Genomic DNA, 17,194 nt, shown 5'->3' on the forward strand with positions numbered 1-17,194 from the left:
TGCTGTCAAACGTTTAATCGCGATAAATGCATCCAAAATAAAAGTTTTTGTTTACATAATATGTGTGTATACTGTGTATATTTATTATGTATATGTAAATACAAATACATACATGTATATACTGTATTTAAGAAAAAAAATCTGTTTATATACAAAAATGTATATATATATATATATATACTATAAAATACAAGAATGTGAATATAAATGTAATTATATAAAAATATAAATGTATTTTGTTTTTTCATTTTTACAACAATGATATAAATCTATATATTTTCACACTCTATGTTTGTGTATTCATACATAATACATATATACAGCGCACAGACATATATAATGTAAACAAAAATGTTTATTTTGAATGTGATTAACCTCGATTAATCCTTTGACAGCACTAATAATTAATACAAATAAATAAATAACAAATGAATGAATAAAAAGCAATAATAATGGGAATTAAATTTGCGATTTTTTGCAATCAAAATGACAGATTTTGTGGCTGTAAATGATATTTTGTCACACACTAGATGTAAAATAATCATATGACAGGAAAAAATGTAAAAAAAAAATGGTTTACATTTTTTTTGTAATCTGTAAGTTTACAATTACATTTTTAAACAAGTTAACTTTAGTTATGAAAAATGAAATGTGTCAGTAATGGTATTAATTTTTTTATCAGACTAATTTTGTGGGTTAAATAGAAAATTATGCAGGATTGCAAGAGAAAAGAAAAAAGATTTTGCATTGTTTCACGTTCACAGAATTGCGAACAACCTGAGGGATCAGCTGCTTCAGCAAGAGCTAAACTTTGCACAAAAACAGGAGCAGGACGAAGAAGCGCTGATCTAGAGGATCTTCTCTGAAAAGTAAACATAACCTAGCCAATCATTTCTCAAAGGAACCTTTGAGGTCATCTTGATAAATGTGTCTTTTCAGTCAACAAACTCATCTTTATGCTCATCTGTCCACAGTAAACGGAGCAGATAGTGAGATTTGTGGGTTAAACAGAAGCTGCCGTGAGGTCACCTGAGCTCCTCTCTCCACTGTGAGGGTCTTCTAGAGGAACAGTCTGTACCAGGATTAAAGACTAATCCAGCTCCGGCAGGGTGGCCTGGAGCTGTGCGGAGCTCTGAATTAGCCTAGCGCTAAAGATCACAGTGTTTAAGTAAATACATTTAGGAAATGAATGTTTTGCCTCTGCTGAGTTAATATTTGATTTATTTTCTGAGCTCAGGCCCAACAGTTATATAGCAACATTTTGGATAATATTATTGAAACTGGAAACTAGTTGTGCTTGCACAAGGAAAACTCACTGCTATGATCACTGTGGAGTTACTAAGATGTTCAACAGGAAACAATGGTGCTCACAAATAAAGTGATTTGCTTATTTAACAAATAATATGCATAATTACTCATTTTTCTGTTACATGAGCAACATGTTGTTTTAAACAAAAAAAATGCAAAGAAACCTGTGATCATATAGGTTGAAAAACATCAAACAATTTGATAAATAATACTTTTTATGAATAATAAAAATATATATATATTTTTTTTACCCTAATAATAATTAAATGCATCATTAAAAATACAATAAATAAAGATAATACAAATATTAATAGTATTATTAGCATTATTAGCAGAAATAATGATGCATTAATAAATAATAAATATTATAGATTTAATTAAAAACAACATGAAAACAAATAATGTAACAATCTTAATATAGTTTGTATACATGTTTTCATTTTAACTGATTTCCTAAGCAGAAATAACTATTAATCGCCTATCCATATGCAATTTATAAATAATTAATTTTATAAATAGTAAGAAATAATATGAATTATTACCATAATTAAACAAATAATTTAACAGCAACAACAATAATAATAATAATAATGTATATTTTGTTACGTCCTTTTTTATGCAGAAATTATAAACAATAATTGGTTATGGATATTGGTTATTGGATCTGACACTGTATTTTTATTTATTTATTTGATTCTTTGTTTGTTGATTTTTTTTCCCCCTCAAGACCCAACTTAAACTGTAATACAATTGTATTTTCTTTGGTGGATTCTAAAGTAAACTGAAATAAAAATGAATGAATTCAAAAATGAATCATGATGAGAAAATAATATCACGATCTTAAGTAATAAAGCTTTCAAATAATGTATTGCTTATCAGGTTTCTTTCATAATTTGTCAGTAAAAACACTACTGTAATGCCACACAGGAAAAAGTGAACTTATGTTGGTTAAATACGGATTTAAAAGGCAAGACCATAAAAGGAGGCCCTCACAAGCGTTTGGGGTTTAGATCACACGGCTCGTTCTCAGCGAGTTTTGGCTCAGCGTGTGGCGCTCTCTCCGCGCAGCACGGCCTCTGTGCGTTATCCCTCTTTAGTGCAAATCCAAGCACACTAGGGCAAATCCCTGATCCCATTTGTTTCTGCGAGCACTTACCACCTGCGACGCTCTCCAGACGTACCGGCAAACCCGTCTGCGCCGCGGCCATCAGCTTCAGAGCCACATAAAACTGTCCACAGCCGAAATAGCCAAGCCGCTTAGCACCACACACCTCTGTTACCTGATATAAAGAGAGAAAGAGGGAGAGATTTATTCATCAATGGCCACATAGACACTTTAAAATCACAGAATATATACTGGTTAAGTAAATTAAGCTATTTCAAAGGCATTCATTAATGTGAAGTGGACTTCATGGATTCTTCCTTAATGTGTGAAATTGCCAACATGGGAAAATGAAAAGATAATAGCTAAATCCTCATTATCTGCTGAAAAAAGTGGAAAGAATAGCCGGGTTGAAGATAAACCACACTCTGAACAGGCTGAATTTCACTTTTATCTGCACTTCTGTAATTGAAAACTGGTATTGTAATGAAAGCCGCGGGCGCAAAAAAGAAACCGCGCGTCCTGCAGGAAGTGTTTAACTTTAAACACAGACCTTCAGATTAACAACGCATCTCACTTTAGACAGACGCAGACGGTAAAATCCTGAAAACACATGCTGGTATTGACTGGTTTAAGATGGGCTTGCCCAGAACCTCTCTAACAGCTTCAACAGACCAGCCAGAACAGGTTTAGACCAGGTAAACTAGCTTGTTTCATTTATTTATTGATTGATTTGAGTAGCAAATTAACATATTAGAATGAATTATGAAGGAAGGCATCACAGGAATAAATTACATTTTCAAATATAATCAAATAGAAAACAGCTTCTTTAAATTGTAATAATATTTTACAATATTATTGATTTTATTGTATTTTTTATCTAATAAATGCAGCCTTGGTGAGCAGAAGAGCAGAAGAGACTTCTTGAAAAACATCACAAATCATACAGAGCAGAAACAGACATGTATTTGGAGTGAAACAAGATATAAGGCAAGTCTTTATTTTATGCATGCAATTTAGAAAGAATGGTGAAAAGCTGGAAAAGAAAAGGGCTTGATGATGTCAGCAGAAAATTAAAGTCGTTTTAAACGTGGAACGAGTTTGCACTTAAAGTTTTATGATTACAAATTGGAATAATATTCAACAACAAATAATTTTAAATAACAACACAAATATGCATACATTTTATTTCCTCAATTCCAGAAAAGTTGGGACATTTTGTAAAAATGCAACAAAATCAAGAATCTGTGATTTGTTCATTCTCTTTAACTTTTACTTAACTGACAAAAGTACGAAGGAGAGTTTTCAATAACCAAACTAAAAATATTTTGTAAAAATGAACATTTTGATTTTGATGAACAAAAAAAGAGAATGCACAAATCACAGATTCTTGATTTTATTGCATTTTTACAAAACGTCCCAACTTTGTACAAACTCTAAACCCAAGTCTAAATCATGTCTGTATCACTATCCTGAAGTACTATGAAACATAAACTACAATTTCCTCCTGGGAAAAAGCACATAGTGGCACTAGAGTCATTGTTATATCACTCCACACTGCTGGAATCCATCCTTCCGTAAAGACATAATCAATAGAGTTCAGCTCTGTCTTCTCCCACACACAGGAAAAGATCCGTGAGCTTTAAAAAGCAGCACATTGTGTTGTGTGCTGTTAAATATAACAAAAGCCTGCGTGGAGCCAAACGGGTTTCCTTATTGAATAACCAACTTCTCTTCAAGGAAAGATTTCACTTCAACACTCTTCAGAAAAAGCATAACTGGACACATATAGTTAATAGAGAAAAACATTCACATTTGTCAATGCAAGTAAGGTCATGCTTGTTCTCGAAACTCTTATCTCACCGGCGGCGTTCCCTCTGTCTTTCCAAACATTATCTGAAGAATTTACTGTGCTGTGCTGAAGGTGAACTTTAGCCAAAAATGATTTAAACTGAAAACCTGCTGCAATATTCTCATCTAATCAATGGCAGGGGTCCGGCAGGTCAGGCTTTAGACGGATGGAACGCATTCATGCTTATTTCTAAAGGACGCTGAGACATTCTGACCTGCTTGCAAACGTGAAGAGAGTCGATTTCCACACAAATAATGAAATATTCTCTGAACATAACATATGAATTTTATGAATTTGACATTATTACACTTCTAGTAATAATATATGGCCATCAACAAGATTTCCAGTATGCCAAGAAAAACTACATCCAACATGAGAAACTGTAAAGAGACATGATCAGGATCACAGTTAATGTTTAAATAAAGTATAAAAAAATTAAAATAATTTGTTTGGAATAAACAGAGAAATAATTATGAGCAGATTAAATATACATTTTATTTTTATTATTAATTTAATAATGATAATTCTGTGTAATTAAAATACGCAACTGAATGTATAAAATTATATATATATATATATATATATATATATATATATATATATATATATATATATATTTATTTATTTATTTATTTTTTTTTACGTTTATGAAAGTAAATACACATGCGCGCGTGCACACACACACACACACACACACACAAACACACATATATATAGGGTGGTCAGTTTCACACGTTAATTAATTTGTTTATGAAAAAATAACACAATTAAAATATTGTGTTATTGTTTAAATAAATAGAAAAATATATACTGCTATACTATGGACATATATACTATAGATACGGCATACTATAAAATTGGTAAAATTAGTAAATTAGATTGTGCTACATTACATAAGCACATCAAACTTTAAAAATTAGAAATGACTCTAAACTGATATTATTGTAGGACCCATACATATTTATTTACAAAATAATGCATTGGTAATAAGCAAACCTTATCTCATTGTATAACATATGTGGATAAGCTGCAGGGGATTCTGGGATGTGTTAATGTCCTCACCTTCATACTGAAATAGAGGATTAGATTAATTATTTTAGAAAAATACTCTGATTGTAAGAAAGTTAATCATATCTTCAGCTACACGTGAAGTGATAGTACAGGTTTTGGTGGAGGAAGCAGGGTTTGGATGTTAAGTTTTCTCATGAGTGTAGAACAAGCGCTGTGATGCTGTGATAAGAGCGGCTCTGAAGTCAGCTGTTACTGTGACTGATGGAAATAACAATGACTTCTGACAAGAGACTCACGCGCTCTGAGCGTGACCCAACTGCTCGCCTTGAGTTCGAGAGAACGTGTGTGTGTGTGTGTGTGTCGTTTAATCATCTGTCAGTCAGTGTTACTTAAGCCTGACCTGCATTCGCCCGATCTACACAGAGCACATATAATCTTACTCTATACATGTACATGTCGGAGGGAGGATAATAAAATCGGTTAGAAACCTCCCCACCGAACCCTCCTATGGGATGCTGGGATACAGGAGGTCAGCTGACTGCAGTTCCTCTCAGGTCTCAGTGCTCCTGCTTTCTTAAACGTTTGTCCAGCATGTCTTGCCTTCTGACAGGACGTGATTGTATAAGAAAGGCAAGAGCGACATTTATACAGATTAGTATACAAATGAAAAAAATATGAATTTACCAATAACGGCAAATGTGAAATGAAGATACATTTATTCTGGGTTTTGTCTTAGCAAAAGATTCAATCAACATGCTGAGATCTATGGAAGCACATTTTGGGTTTAAAATATAAATAAATTGCAACTGTATTTCACAATTATGACTTTCTTTCGATTTATTTTTATTTATTTATTTATTTATTGCAATTCTAGAGTTATATATCTTGCAATTTTAAGGTTAAATCTTGCAATCCTGACTTTTTCCTCTTGAGAACTTCCCTCAGTTTATATCACAATTCGGACTCTTCTTTTCACAATTGGAAGTTAGCACTCCAAATTGCATGAAAAAGAGTTTATAAATTGCAATTCCAATTCTTTCTTTAAAGAAAATTGCAACCTATAAAATACACAAATGATTACATAATAAAAAAAACACTATTAAAAAATCTAAACCTAAAGCAGCTCTTTTAAGACTACGTAAATGCTGTTTACAATTATGCTGATTTATATTCAGCTGATCATAACTCAACTGGAAATTAACCTTGAGCTTCTGCAAAAACACTACATAATAATAATAATAATTATTATTATTATTATTATTATTATTATTATTAATAATATTATTATTATTAAACTTAAAGTGTTAGTAATGAAAATTAAGCCATAAATTACTCCAGACGAATTCAGTTGTAGTCATTTACAAAATGGTCTTTGATCTTTCAAGCTGTTTGATGCAACTCAGTGGCTGTTGCACTGCATAGGTCCACGAGAAGTTTAATAAAAAACGCATCCATTAAAAAAAAGTGTCTCATACAGCTCCGGGGGGTGAACAAAGGCCTTCTGTAGCAAATCGATGTGTTTTATTCAAAATGTAATAGTCACTTTCTAGCTAATCTAGCTTGCGCTCACAGTTGTAAACAAAGCAGTTCTGGGAGAATGATGTATTAGGTCAGCTTTGCGCATTAAAGGGATTATTACGTTTTTAATATGGATATTTTTCTTACAAAACCACGTCAATTCGCTGCAGAATGCCTTTGTTCACCCCCTGGATCCATTTTTTTAATGGATGAGCTTTTTAAGTTTTGGGTGAACTAACCCTTTAATTACTAAAATATATGATAAATTATTACTTTAATAAAATATTGTATTATTATGTCATTGTAATTTATAATAAAAATTATCAAATAGTCAGCTGCTATTTCAATCATCAATGAATGCTATTGCAACTAAATAAATTCCTTCATAGCATATTCTATAGACACACCATTGATTCAATAAATCTGTGTGGACAGGAAGCTGTATTAAATCCATTCCTGTACAACCGGATCAAACGCAGCTCATGTACCTTCTGTTTCCTCCATCTGGAGTTGGGAAGGGATTTCACAGCGTCCCATCACAAATGTGCAGATGCCAAAACAGTTTTAATGCCGCTGGCAACTGACATCACTTCACATGACACACCCCATTAAATTATTATTTATGTCGCAAAATGGTGTTTATTATGTTAAATAAAGCTCCAGTGTGCAACTCATGCACAGTGTGCAACAGCAGCCAGTGCCATGAACCATTCAGATCTGAAATGAAAATGTCTTTTATTTATTTTCTAATTTAAATTGAATTTAATGAGCAACAAGAATTGCGCATTTAAAGGGGGGGTGAAATGCTATTTCATGCATACTGAGTTTTTTACACTGTTAAAGAGTTGGATTCCCATGCTAAACATGGACAAAGTTTCAAAAATTAAGTTGTACGTTTGAAGGAGTATTTCTGTTTCAAAAATACTCCTTCCAGTTTGTCACAAGTTTCAGAAAGTTTTTTTCGAGTATGGCTCTGTGTGACGTTAGATGGAGCGGAATTTCCTTATATGGGTCCTGAGGCACTTCTGCCGGAAGAGCGCGCGCTCCCGTATAGCAGAGCACTGAGAGCACAACAGACTTCACTGATCAGAGCGAGAGCGTCGCGAAAAGTCACAAAAGAAGTGTGTTTTTGGTTGCCAGGGCAAGACAACCCTGCACAGATTACCAAAAGAGAAACAGCATTAAGAGACCAGTGGATGGAGTTTATTTTTACAGAGCATCAACGGAGTTGTGCAAGTGTTTGTGTTTGTTCCCTGCATTTTGAAGATGCTTGTTTTACAAACAAGGCCCAGTTTGATGCCGGATTTGCACATCGTTTATTTCTTAAGGATGATGCAGTCCCAACGAAAAAGGGTCACGATCGTGTGTTGGAACCGCAGGCGGTGAGTAAAACTGCTTCAAATATCTCTGCCTTCTTGTTAGTGCGTCCGCTTTCTCTTATGAATATAATAAAACTAAAGACTTTTTGGAGTTATGAAGGATGCAGTACTACTCTAAAGGTACTCAAGATTAACAGGATATTGAGTGAAAACGAGCATTTCACCCCCCCTTTAATTTATATAGTTACTATTAAAAGTGTTTAATATTTTAAAATAATGATTTATAATACATTTGAATCATTAAGTTTAATAATTATTATTATTAAATTATTATTATTTGTTATTTATATAGTGCCTTTAAAAAAGCACTGTTGTTCATTTAAAAATAAATCACGATCAGTACATTAAACTATTATGAGCAGCATTTGAATTCAAATGTGCATTTAAAATTGTGATACAACTGCCATTCAAAATAAAATCTAAATAAATGATGAGTTTGGATACATTCACATGTACTGTACTGATCTAGCAGACTCTTTTATTCAAATACAGAAGTTCACAAGAAATTTGTCTGAACGTTTAAAACGTTCGAAGATAAACAGATGATACCAGACGACAGTGACAACGGTTGTTGAACAGGTTGGTCCGGTCCGGAGACCAATGACAGCATTTGAGGAAGGAACTGGGTGTGTTTGCATTATAAGGATTGCAAATGCTGCGCTAAAGTGTCACAGAACATTTCCTTGTGAGTGACAAATGTATTCTATTGCTACTATTACTATTAGAAAAATACAGTTATAGTCAAGCACACGCTAACACTCTCCGCCAAGAGACAGATGGAGACTGCTGCAAATACCACAACAGACTTATTCTACTGTTAGCAAGACGCTAAATCTACAAGACACCTGTGCTGTCATTTACATGAAGAGCTGTCAGTGTGGTCTAGAATGACCAGATTAGCAACCAACCACCCTGAAATGTCCTAGCAACATACTTCAGCATCCACAAAGAGCACCTACAGTAGCAACTAGCTCAAAACTATTCAACAAACTTTACCAAGCACATAGCAATGCCCTGGCAACCAACCAGACATCCCAAAGAAAATGCATAGCAAGATGCTAAAATAACATTCAGCACACATAAACAAGGGCCCTACGATTTCTGCCATGGTGTCGCAATATTGACAATAATTGCGATATTCGAAGCATGAAATATTGACATTGTGCTAATTTAGTGTGTGATTTACCATTATTACTGACTTGTGCTATATAGTGCTGTTTGTTTCAAAACACTAAAACTGCACTCTAATGTTGCCCTTATAAATACCTCCTCTTTTAAAGGAAAAAAGATAAATAACTTCCAAGATTTTGATTTCATCAAAACACTTGTTGAACAGCACTAATCATCAGCACTAATGCATCTTGTAGCAAAAGACCAGGAAATAAAAGAAACAAGTAAAAAGAGGGACAAAACTGATATCATTTTGTAATTAAAGGGAGTACTTGACAAAATAGCAGAGCATCAACAAACAGTTCAAGAAAAAAAGAAAAAAAAGACACCCTAATGAGTATGAAATTCATCACTACAAACCAAAACAAAGAAAAGCAGCATGACTGTGTCTGACGCTTCCAGCTAATGAGGCCTTTCAAAATGTTTTTGTGCATGTGGTTGTGTGTTTGCCCGTCCTATATTGGTTAAGTCAGTATGGGTCGCCAAGCCAGGGCAAACGGACAGGAAACAGAACAGAAGGACATGCTGGACTTCCTGTCTGTGCAGGAACACAATGAGATGATTCTCCCAGCACACTGCAGCAGCGCTCTCGGCCAAAGCCTGCTGAGAAAACACTTCATCTAATCGCCTGAGTTTGTTTGTGTTTACACAAGATTACTTGTGCCTGAAAGTCCATGAAATATGAGCCAGAAACCAAAGATCTTAGAAATCATCTTCTATATGTTATGAGTTAATACACTACAGTTCAAAAGTTTGGCATCTGTAAAATTTGTTTTACATATTATATATATATATATATATATATATATATATATATATATATATATATATATATATATATATATATATATATGTATATGTATATATATATGTATATGTATATATATATGTATATGTATATATATATATATGTATATATATATATATATGTATATATATATATATATATATATATATATGTATATATATATATATATGTATATATATATATATATATATATATATATATATATATATATATATATATATATATATATATATATATATATGTATATATATATATATATATATATATATATATATGTATATATATATATATATATATATATATTTATTTATTTATTTCTATATTCATTATTATTACTGATGGTAGTGGATGGTAGTGTATATCATGAGAAAATTAATGAATTAATTATTTTTTTTATTTTTTTATTTTTTTATAATAAAAGAGTATGATAGACTATGAAACAGTTTAAAAGCTTCCCCAGTCTAAAAAGACTAGCCCTGATGAAAATAAGCTGCAAAAACCTCAGTTGTCAGATTAATATATTAACACATGACCATCCAGTTTAACACATCAACAGTGCCAACCGGGTGTTCAGAAACGTGACCCAGTCACAGTGAGGTAATAAGTAGGACAGATAGGCTAAGACTAATCCTAATCACCAGAATAACTCACGGTGAGTAAAATGTGAAATGAGCAAAGCAAAGGCAAAGCACATGCAAAATGGCTATTTACATTTAAGTCTTAAAGGTACAGTAGCAACAGAATGTAATTCAGAGTTAAAAGACAAAAGTTTTAATTAAAATAAATAAATAAAATTGCATGAATAAATACGAAATTGTACGAACTTACTGCAGAAAAACCAACCTGAATTATTAAGACTTTTCATTTTCGTTTAGTTTAACTTGATACTAAAATATCTAAACCTGAAATTAAATTAAAATAATAATGACAAAAATTGCAACAAAATTCACTAAAATTGAAATGGAACATATAAAAATTAAAAACGAATTCAAATTGTTCATAAAAGCTTTAATACTATATCAATAATATGAAAAAACCTAAACACGGTTCTTTATATAAATGTGACTAAATTTAAGACTAAATAAAACTAATAAGGTCAATGTAAATTTCTTGCTGGTTTATCAAACAGATTCTGTAAACCAGAACAACATGCAAACTTTTCATGGATAACTAAGGTGAAATGAGGTATTATTTGTGTCCCGCCTAACAACCAGTCCTGTGAGCCCGTCCAGCCCAGTGTTATCTGTGTGTGAAAGAGACAGCACCCTTCCTGTCATCCTGATTTCACATGCTCACACAGCCCTTCTGAGTATTTAAACACCACCCACAGCATTAAGACCGACTAAACACAAAGGTAAACACCTTTCACATGACTCATGTGACGTGTCAAATGACACATGACGCATCCTAGAGTTTACTACAGTAAAAATGCCTGGTAATACAAACATCAGCAGAAAATCCTCACCCCAAATGATGATGTTTGTCAGGAATTAAGCTCCAAATGATTTTAATAATGAATCAGTGTCATACAGAAGTGTTTTTACACTGGTTAAATCAGAAAACATCTTCAAAACAAGCACATGACCATAAATTCAGCCTTTTACTATGAAATTACTACTGTGAGTTACAACAAGATAAATCAATATCAAGTCAGAATATATATATATATATATATATATATATATATATATATATATATATATATATATATATATATATATATATATATATAAATTTAAATCAGTAGTCTTATATTACCTAAAATGCCTAATGTAATGAATTACATTTTAAAACTATAGTACATTTCTGTCATGTTTGGAACCAGTAACATAAGTAACACTGGTATATTTGAAGCAATAGCCAACAAATACACTGTATGGGTCAAAATTATAAATGTTCATTTTTAGCCAAAAATCATTAGGATATCAATTATAGATCATGTTCCATGAAGATATTTTGTACATTTTAAATCTTATATTTTGATTAGACAGACAGAAATATATTCTTCGACTTTATTAATGTATTAATCCTGTGAGGCAGATTACACATGATTACAGTAGGCCTATAATATCTAGAATGACTTTATTTTCATATAATCTATATAATGAATCTAGTGTATATATATATATATTAGGGGTGTAACGATACGCGTATTCGTATTGAACCGTTCGGTACGACGCTTTCGGTTCGGTACGCGGTACGCATTATGTATACCGAACGGTTCGTTGGAGTAATTAATTATATTTGAAAAAAAAAAAAAAAAGAGAGAGAAAGAAATATAATGATATGCGTTCAACAAGGTAGCCCAATAACCCAAACAACGTAACAGGCAACGCCCCTGACACTCCCGAAGAAGAAAAAAACACCATCTTATATGTTTATGTTAGGCTACTCAGCAGGCGCTCGCTCACTCAGTACGCGCTGAAGGCTCGTTGCAAAATAGCCAATGCGTTTAACAGACTAGAAATGAGAAGATCCTCCAATAACCAACAGGTCTGGTGTTTGGGTGCACTTTGGATTCCCTTTAAGCTATAATGGTGATGGCAAGAGAGTGGTGGATAAAAAAACAACGGTATGTCGCATCTGCAACATGACAGGGTACACCAGCGGGATTACAAAAAAAAAACAAAAAAAAAAAAACAGCGGGAATATCTGGGATATATGCGTCAGTACTATCTGGGAAAAGACGAAAAAAAGGAGAAACATGCACGCAGCAAACTATCCCTGCAGCATTTAGAAACTATAGCTTACAGGGAATCCAACCCAAACACCAGACCTGTTGGTTATTTTAGGATCTTATATTTCTGGTCTGTTAAATGCATTAGACATTTTGCAACGAGCCTTCAGCGCGTGCTGAGTGAGCGAGCGCCTTAGGGGCTAAAAACGCATGGAAAACGCTAAGCGCGTCTTTCTCCTCCTTTCCAAAGCGCTCGGGCAGAAGCGCTCATGAGGCGTCTGTCTTTGCTAAGCAACAATGACGTGCTCTCTCCATGAGACGCGGAAATTTCAGCGAAGGATAAATGGATTTGCAGCTCTAAAAATCGCTTGCAGTAGCTCTGCTACTGAATTTATTTCAAAATTGCAATCCATATACAACTATGATCAGCTGTTCCTTCATCTTGGCTGAGCTCTCAACGTTGTTACGGGAAAGGATGAAGCTGATTGGTTGGTTCTTGTCACATGACCCGCGGTGCGCTTGCGGCATTCTGAAAAGTTGAGATGTTTTTACATTTTGCTGTATCTAAAACGTATCGAACCGAACCGAACCGTGACATCAGTGTATCGTATCGAACCGAACCGTGAATTTTGTGAACCGTTACACCCCTAATATATATATATATATATATATATATATATATATATATATATATATATATATATATATATATATATATATATATATATATATATAAGTATCATGATAGTGTAATGTGTTTTTGGACATGGCAATGCCATGCAATTCCTTAATGCATCTTGTCAATAGTGTGTGAATATATGGTACTCATTCAATTATTGTATACATATCAGACTATAGTATAACCATCTGATATCATCACTGTACCATAAACACTTTCAAGGCACAAGCAGGTCCCTCAGCTTTCCTCTTTCCTGAACACACCGCCACATACTCAATGTACATCCAGACACAGCAGATATCTGACCCTGGAGCTCGTTGAGGGGTGGCGGTCAATTCCGCGGAAACTCACCTGGTGCAGCGTCTCGGCCGGCAGCTGCGACGCCCGGAACAGCTCCGCCACTTTCCCCGCCGCCAGTTTGCCGCTGCTGTCGGGCTGACAGAGAGCGTACAGCCCCGAGAAACATCTCTGCTCAGTGTCGCTCAGGGAAATGAAGGTCCCTCCGGTGCCCGCGGCGGATCCCTGATCCATCCCCGAGCGTGAGCCGCAGACGTACGGCCTCTCCGTGGCCCTGTGGCAGAGGGACGGAGAGAGGCAGGGAGGGGCGTCCGCTCTGCGGTGCTCCAGTACAGATTCGCTCACACAAACACACAATGAACTCAGATGAAGATTAGCCGATTCTCTCTCAGTACCACATCCGACCGCAGAGAGGCGCCACAGAACCACACAAACTCTCACTGCACGCACCAGCCTAAATATCCACAGGTAAAAATTGCATTTTGATTAGATATTTACGTTGATATTTATTTATTTTTTGTTGCAAAGATGTACATTAATAGATATTTAGACTTTAAATGTAGCCTAAATGTTTTCATTTACATAGTGTTTTAGTGATTAAGAATTTGTTTATTCTTGCTTTAAAGAGTTTTTTTATCTTCATATTGTATACAGATACAATATGAAGATATTTTTGTTAATATTTTAAATTTGTTTGAAGATTAAAATGTATTTAGACTAGACTATATTTATTATTTATTTAACATTTATTTAATATTCTATTTATATTTAAATGCACAAAGACATAACATTTGCATTGTATTTAAATTACATCTAGTAATGACTAAATATATGAAATAGATTTACATTTCATGTTGAAGATTTAAAAACGTCAACGTCTGTACTTAAAATGATGCTTTTTTCATAAATATTTATGCATAGCTACATTTTATGTTAAAATTTTAAAGACTTTTAAATTTGTATTTAAAATCTTACCTTCATATTAATATTTATATGTACATTGTGTTCAAGATTTAAAGACTTGGGACATACATTTGCATTAAAAATGTTACATTTATATGTATAGTACATTGTCATTTAATTCAGAAATGCTCATTTCATATTAAAAGCATGAAAAAATAATGACATTTTAAAATGGCATGCAAACGAGGCTTGCTTATTTACTTATGTTTTATTTATGTTTAGAACTTGAAAGAGAGTGTGCAATTTCAAAAAGCAAACTGGATTCATTTTTATGCATTTGATGTGAATTATTGAGACAATCAATAATGAACAGGCCACAGATATGTAGAATACTAACTATGAACCCTATTAATGATTTCCCTTTGAGTTTGAAAGAGAATACATTAGATCTTTACTGCCATCTTGTGTCAGGCAAATCAAAGCTCATTTATGAACTACGATCATTGTACACACATATTTTATTTCTACTCATATATATTTCTTTCCACCTCAGGTCGGGTTTGGCTTGGCTCGAGTTAAGGTGTTTTGGCTACTTCCTATTACAGTAAAAATGCCTTCAGGAAAATGATGAGATGATGAAGGTACTGTAGTTCTGGGGTGTTGCCTGTCTCATGTGAACAACAGTTCACTCAGGTAGCAAAGCGTGACATTTTATGACATTTATATGTAACAGACAGCGTCTCATAAGACTTTATATCCTGTTTGGAATGTATTGATGTGGAAAAGGGAGTTGAAACAGCACTAAAATCCTAAAATCCTTGGAAAATGTGCTTTTGCAAATATTAACAGGAAATATCTTATTAAACCTCCTGAAAACAAGACATTTCTGTGAAATGCTCAGCGGATGTATCTTGAATTAGGTTTATTTTTCTCACACTGTCGGCAAAGTGTTGTTTCTTGTTTTAAGCATAAATTGAACAAAATTTAGTCAAGGTTACGCATAGAAACTTGCCAGGGGCTGAGACGAAACACATAATTCAGGATCTATTCTCTGAAAACTTAATATCTGATGCTACTTTGCTTCTCAAATACATTCATCTTTTCGTAAGGATGTTTATCTTTACTGGAAAACATGACAAAATATTCATTAGGGAAATTATGTTCTTGCAGAAAGTTATAATATTTGCTTTTATCTAATATCTAAATGTGTATATATATATATATATATATATATACATACACACACACACACACACAGAGAGAGAGAGAGAGAAAGATAATCTCTTATAATCACCAAGGCTGCATTTATTAGTTAAAAAAAAGTGAAATATTGTTACAATCCAAAACAACTGTTTTCAATATGAATACAGTATAATGTAAAATGCAATTTATTCCTGTGATGACGCAAAGCTGAATTTTCAGCATCATTACTCTGGTCTCATTCTAACTGATTTGCTGCTCAAGAAACAATTCTTATTAGCATCAATGTGCTGATTCTTATCTTTTTTTTTCAGGATTCTCTGATGAATAGAAAGTTCAAAAGAACAGCATTTATTATAATAGAAATCTTTCGTGACATTCTGAATGTCCTTGTCACTGTCGACAGTATGTAATGCTCTTTTGCTGCATAAAAATATAAATGGACTGATTCTATAATACATATATGAAACCTGAGGTATAGAACGATGAATGAGTAAACCTGGTCTTTATTAGGTAACAAATTAACCGCATTGAACGTATGCTCATCTTGCAGTGTCAGAAGGTGGTTAACCATCAACCTTCTTTCTTGTCTGATTTGTCTTTTTCTGGTCTTGCAGGAAAAGCTTTCATCTCAAGCAAAGGGAAGATGCAGAAGAAGCGGTTTGCTTCAATCATCAGGGGTTCACAGGAAGCGCAGCCTTCATCTGAGAACTGATTTCCCTTGTATTTTTCAGAAACAACCCATGTCTAACCCACCTACGTGAGTACGCCGACACTTTGAAGTGACGTTACCGACGACATATTCAGAAACACATCATTAAAAATAAAAAAATACAACTTTAAACAACAGCATAAAAGCATAAGACAAAATGACATTTAGGTTCATGTTGATATCACACATCACACAGCTGTAAACACCCGGTGTTTGCTGTGTTTACATACTGAGACGAGAAGACATTATTACAGAAGCAAAAAATCAGAACAGAGCAGGTCAGCGCAGTCACATCTGTTGTTATGAGGAAGAGAAATCATACGCATTTACATTCATAGACCTGAGTGCAAGCAGGAGAGCTGTTTACAGACTCCCACACTATTTCATTTTATTATTTCACGGCAGAAACAATCAAAGGCAGCCAGGCACACAGCTCTCCTTTTAAATTTACATTTATGTTCTCCGCTGACAGTTTCTCCACTATATGTGAATATACTGTATGGTGTTTGTTCTGACTCTCTCTCTCTCACTCTGGAGGCAGATCTAGTCATCGCTTAACCATTAAACAGCTCGGTCCA

At 33.6% G+C, this 17,194-nt stretch overlaps 1 protein-coding gene across 3 annotated transcripts in view; it reads right to left on the reverse strand.

The window, feature by feature from the left end:
* Positions 1-14,167, reverse strand: part of reps2 (RALBP1 associated Eps domain containing 2) — a 38,122-nt gene extending 23,955 nt beyond the window's left edge. Inside the window, exons 1-2 of one of the 3 annotated variants that reach the window (XM_026199616.1) lie at positions 13,856-14,167; positions 2,465-2,588 (exon numbers count right to left, since the gene is read on the reverse strand). In XM_026199616.1, the coding sequence (XP_026055401.1) occupies positions 2,465-2,588; positions 13,856-14,035 (304 nt within the window). In that variant the 5' untranslated portion in view covers positions 14,036-14,167. The remainder of the gene's footprint in view (positions 1-2,464; positions 2,589-13,855) is intronic. The other 2 variants (XM_026199614.1, XM_026199615.1) reach the window with 2 other exon arrangements.
* Positions 14,168-17,194: the final 3,027 nt, after the last annotated feature.

This window comes from Carassius auratus, chromosome 23 (assembly GCF_003368295.1).
Source record: "Carassius auratus strain Wakin chromosome 23, ASM336829v1, whole genome shotgun sequence".
Taxonomy (NCBI): domain Eukaryota; kingdom Metazoa; phylum Chordata; class Actinopteri; order Cypriniformes; family Cyprinidae; genus Carassius; species Carassius auratus.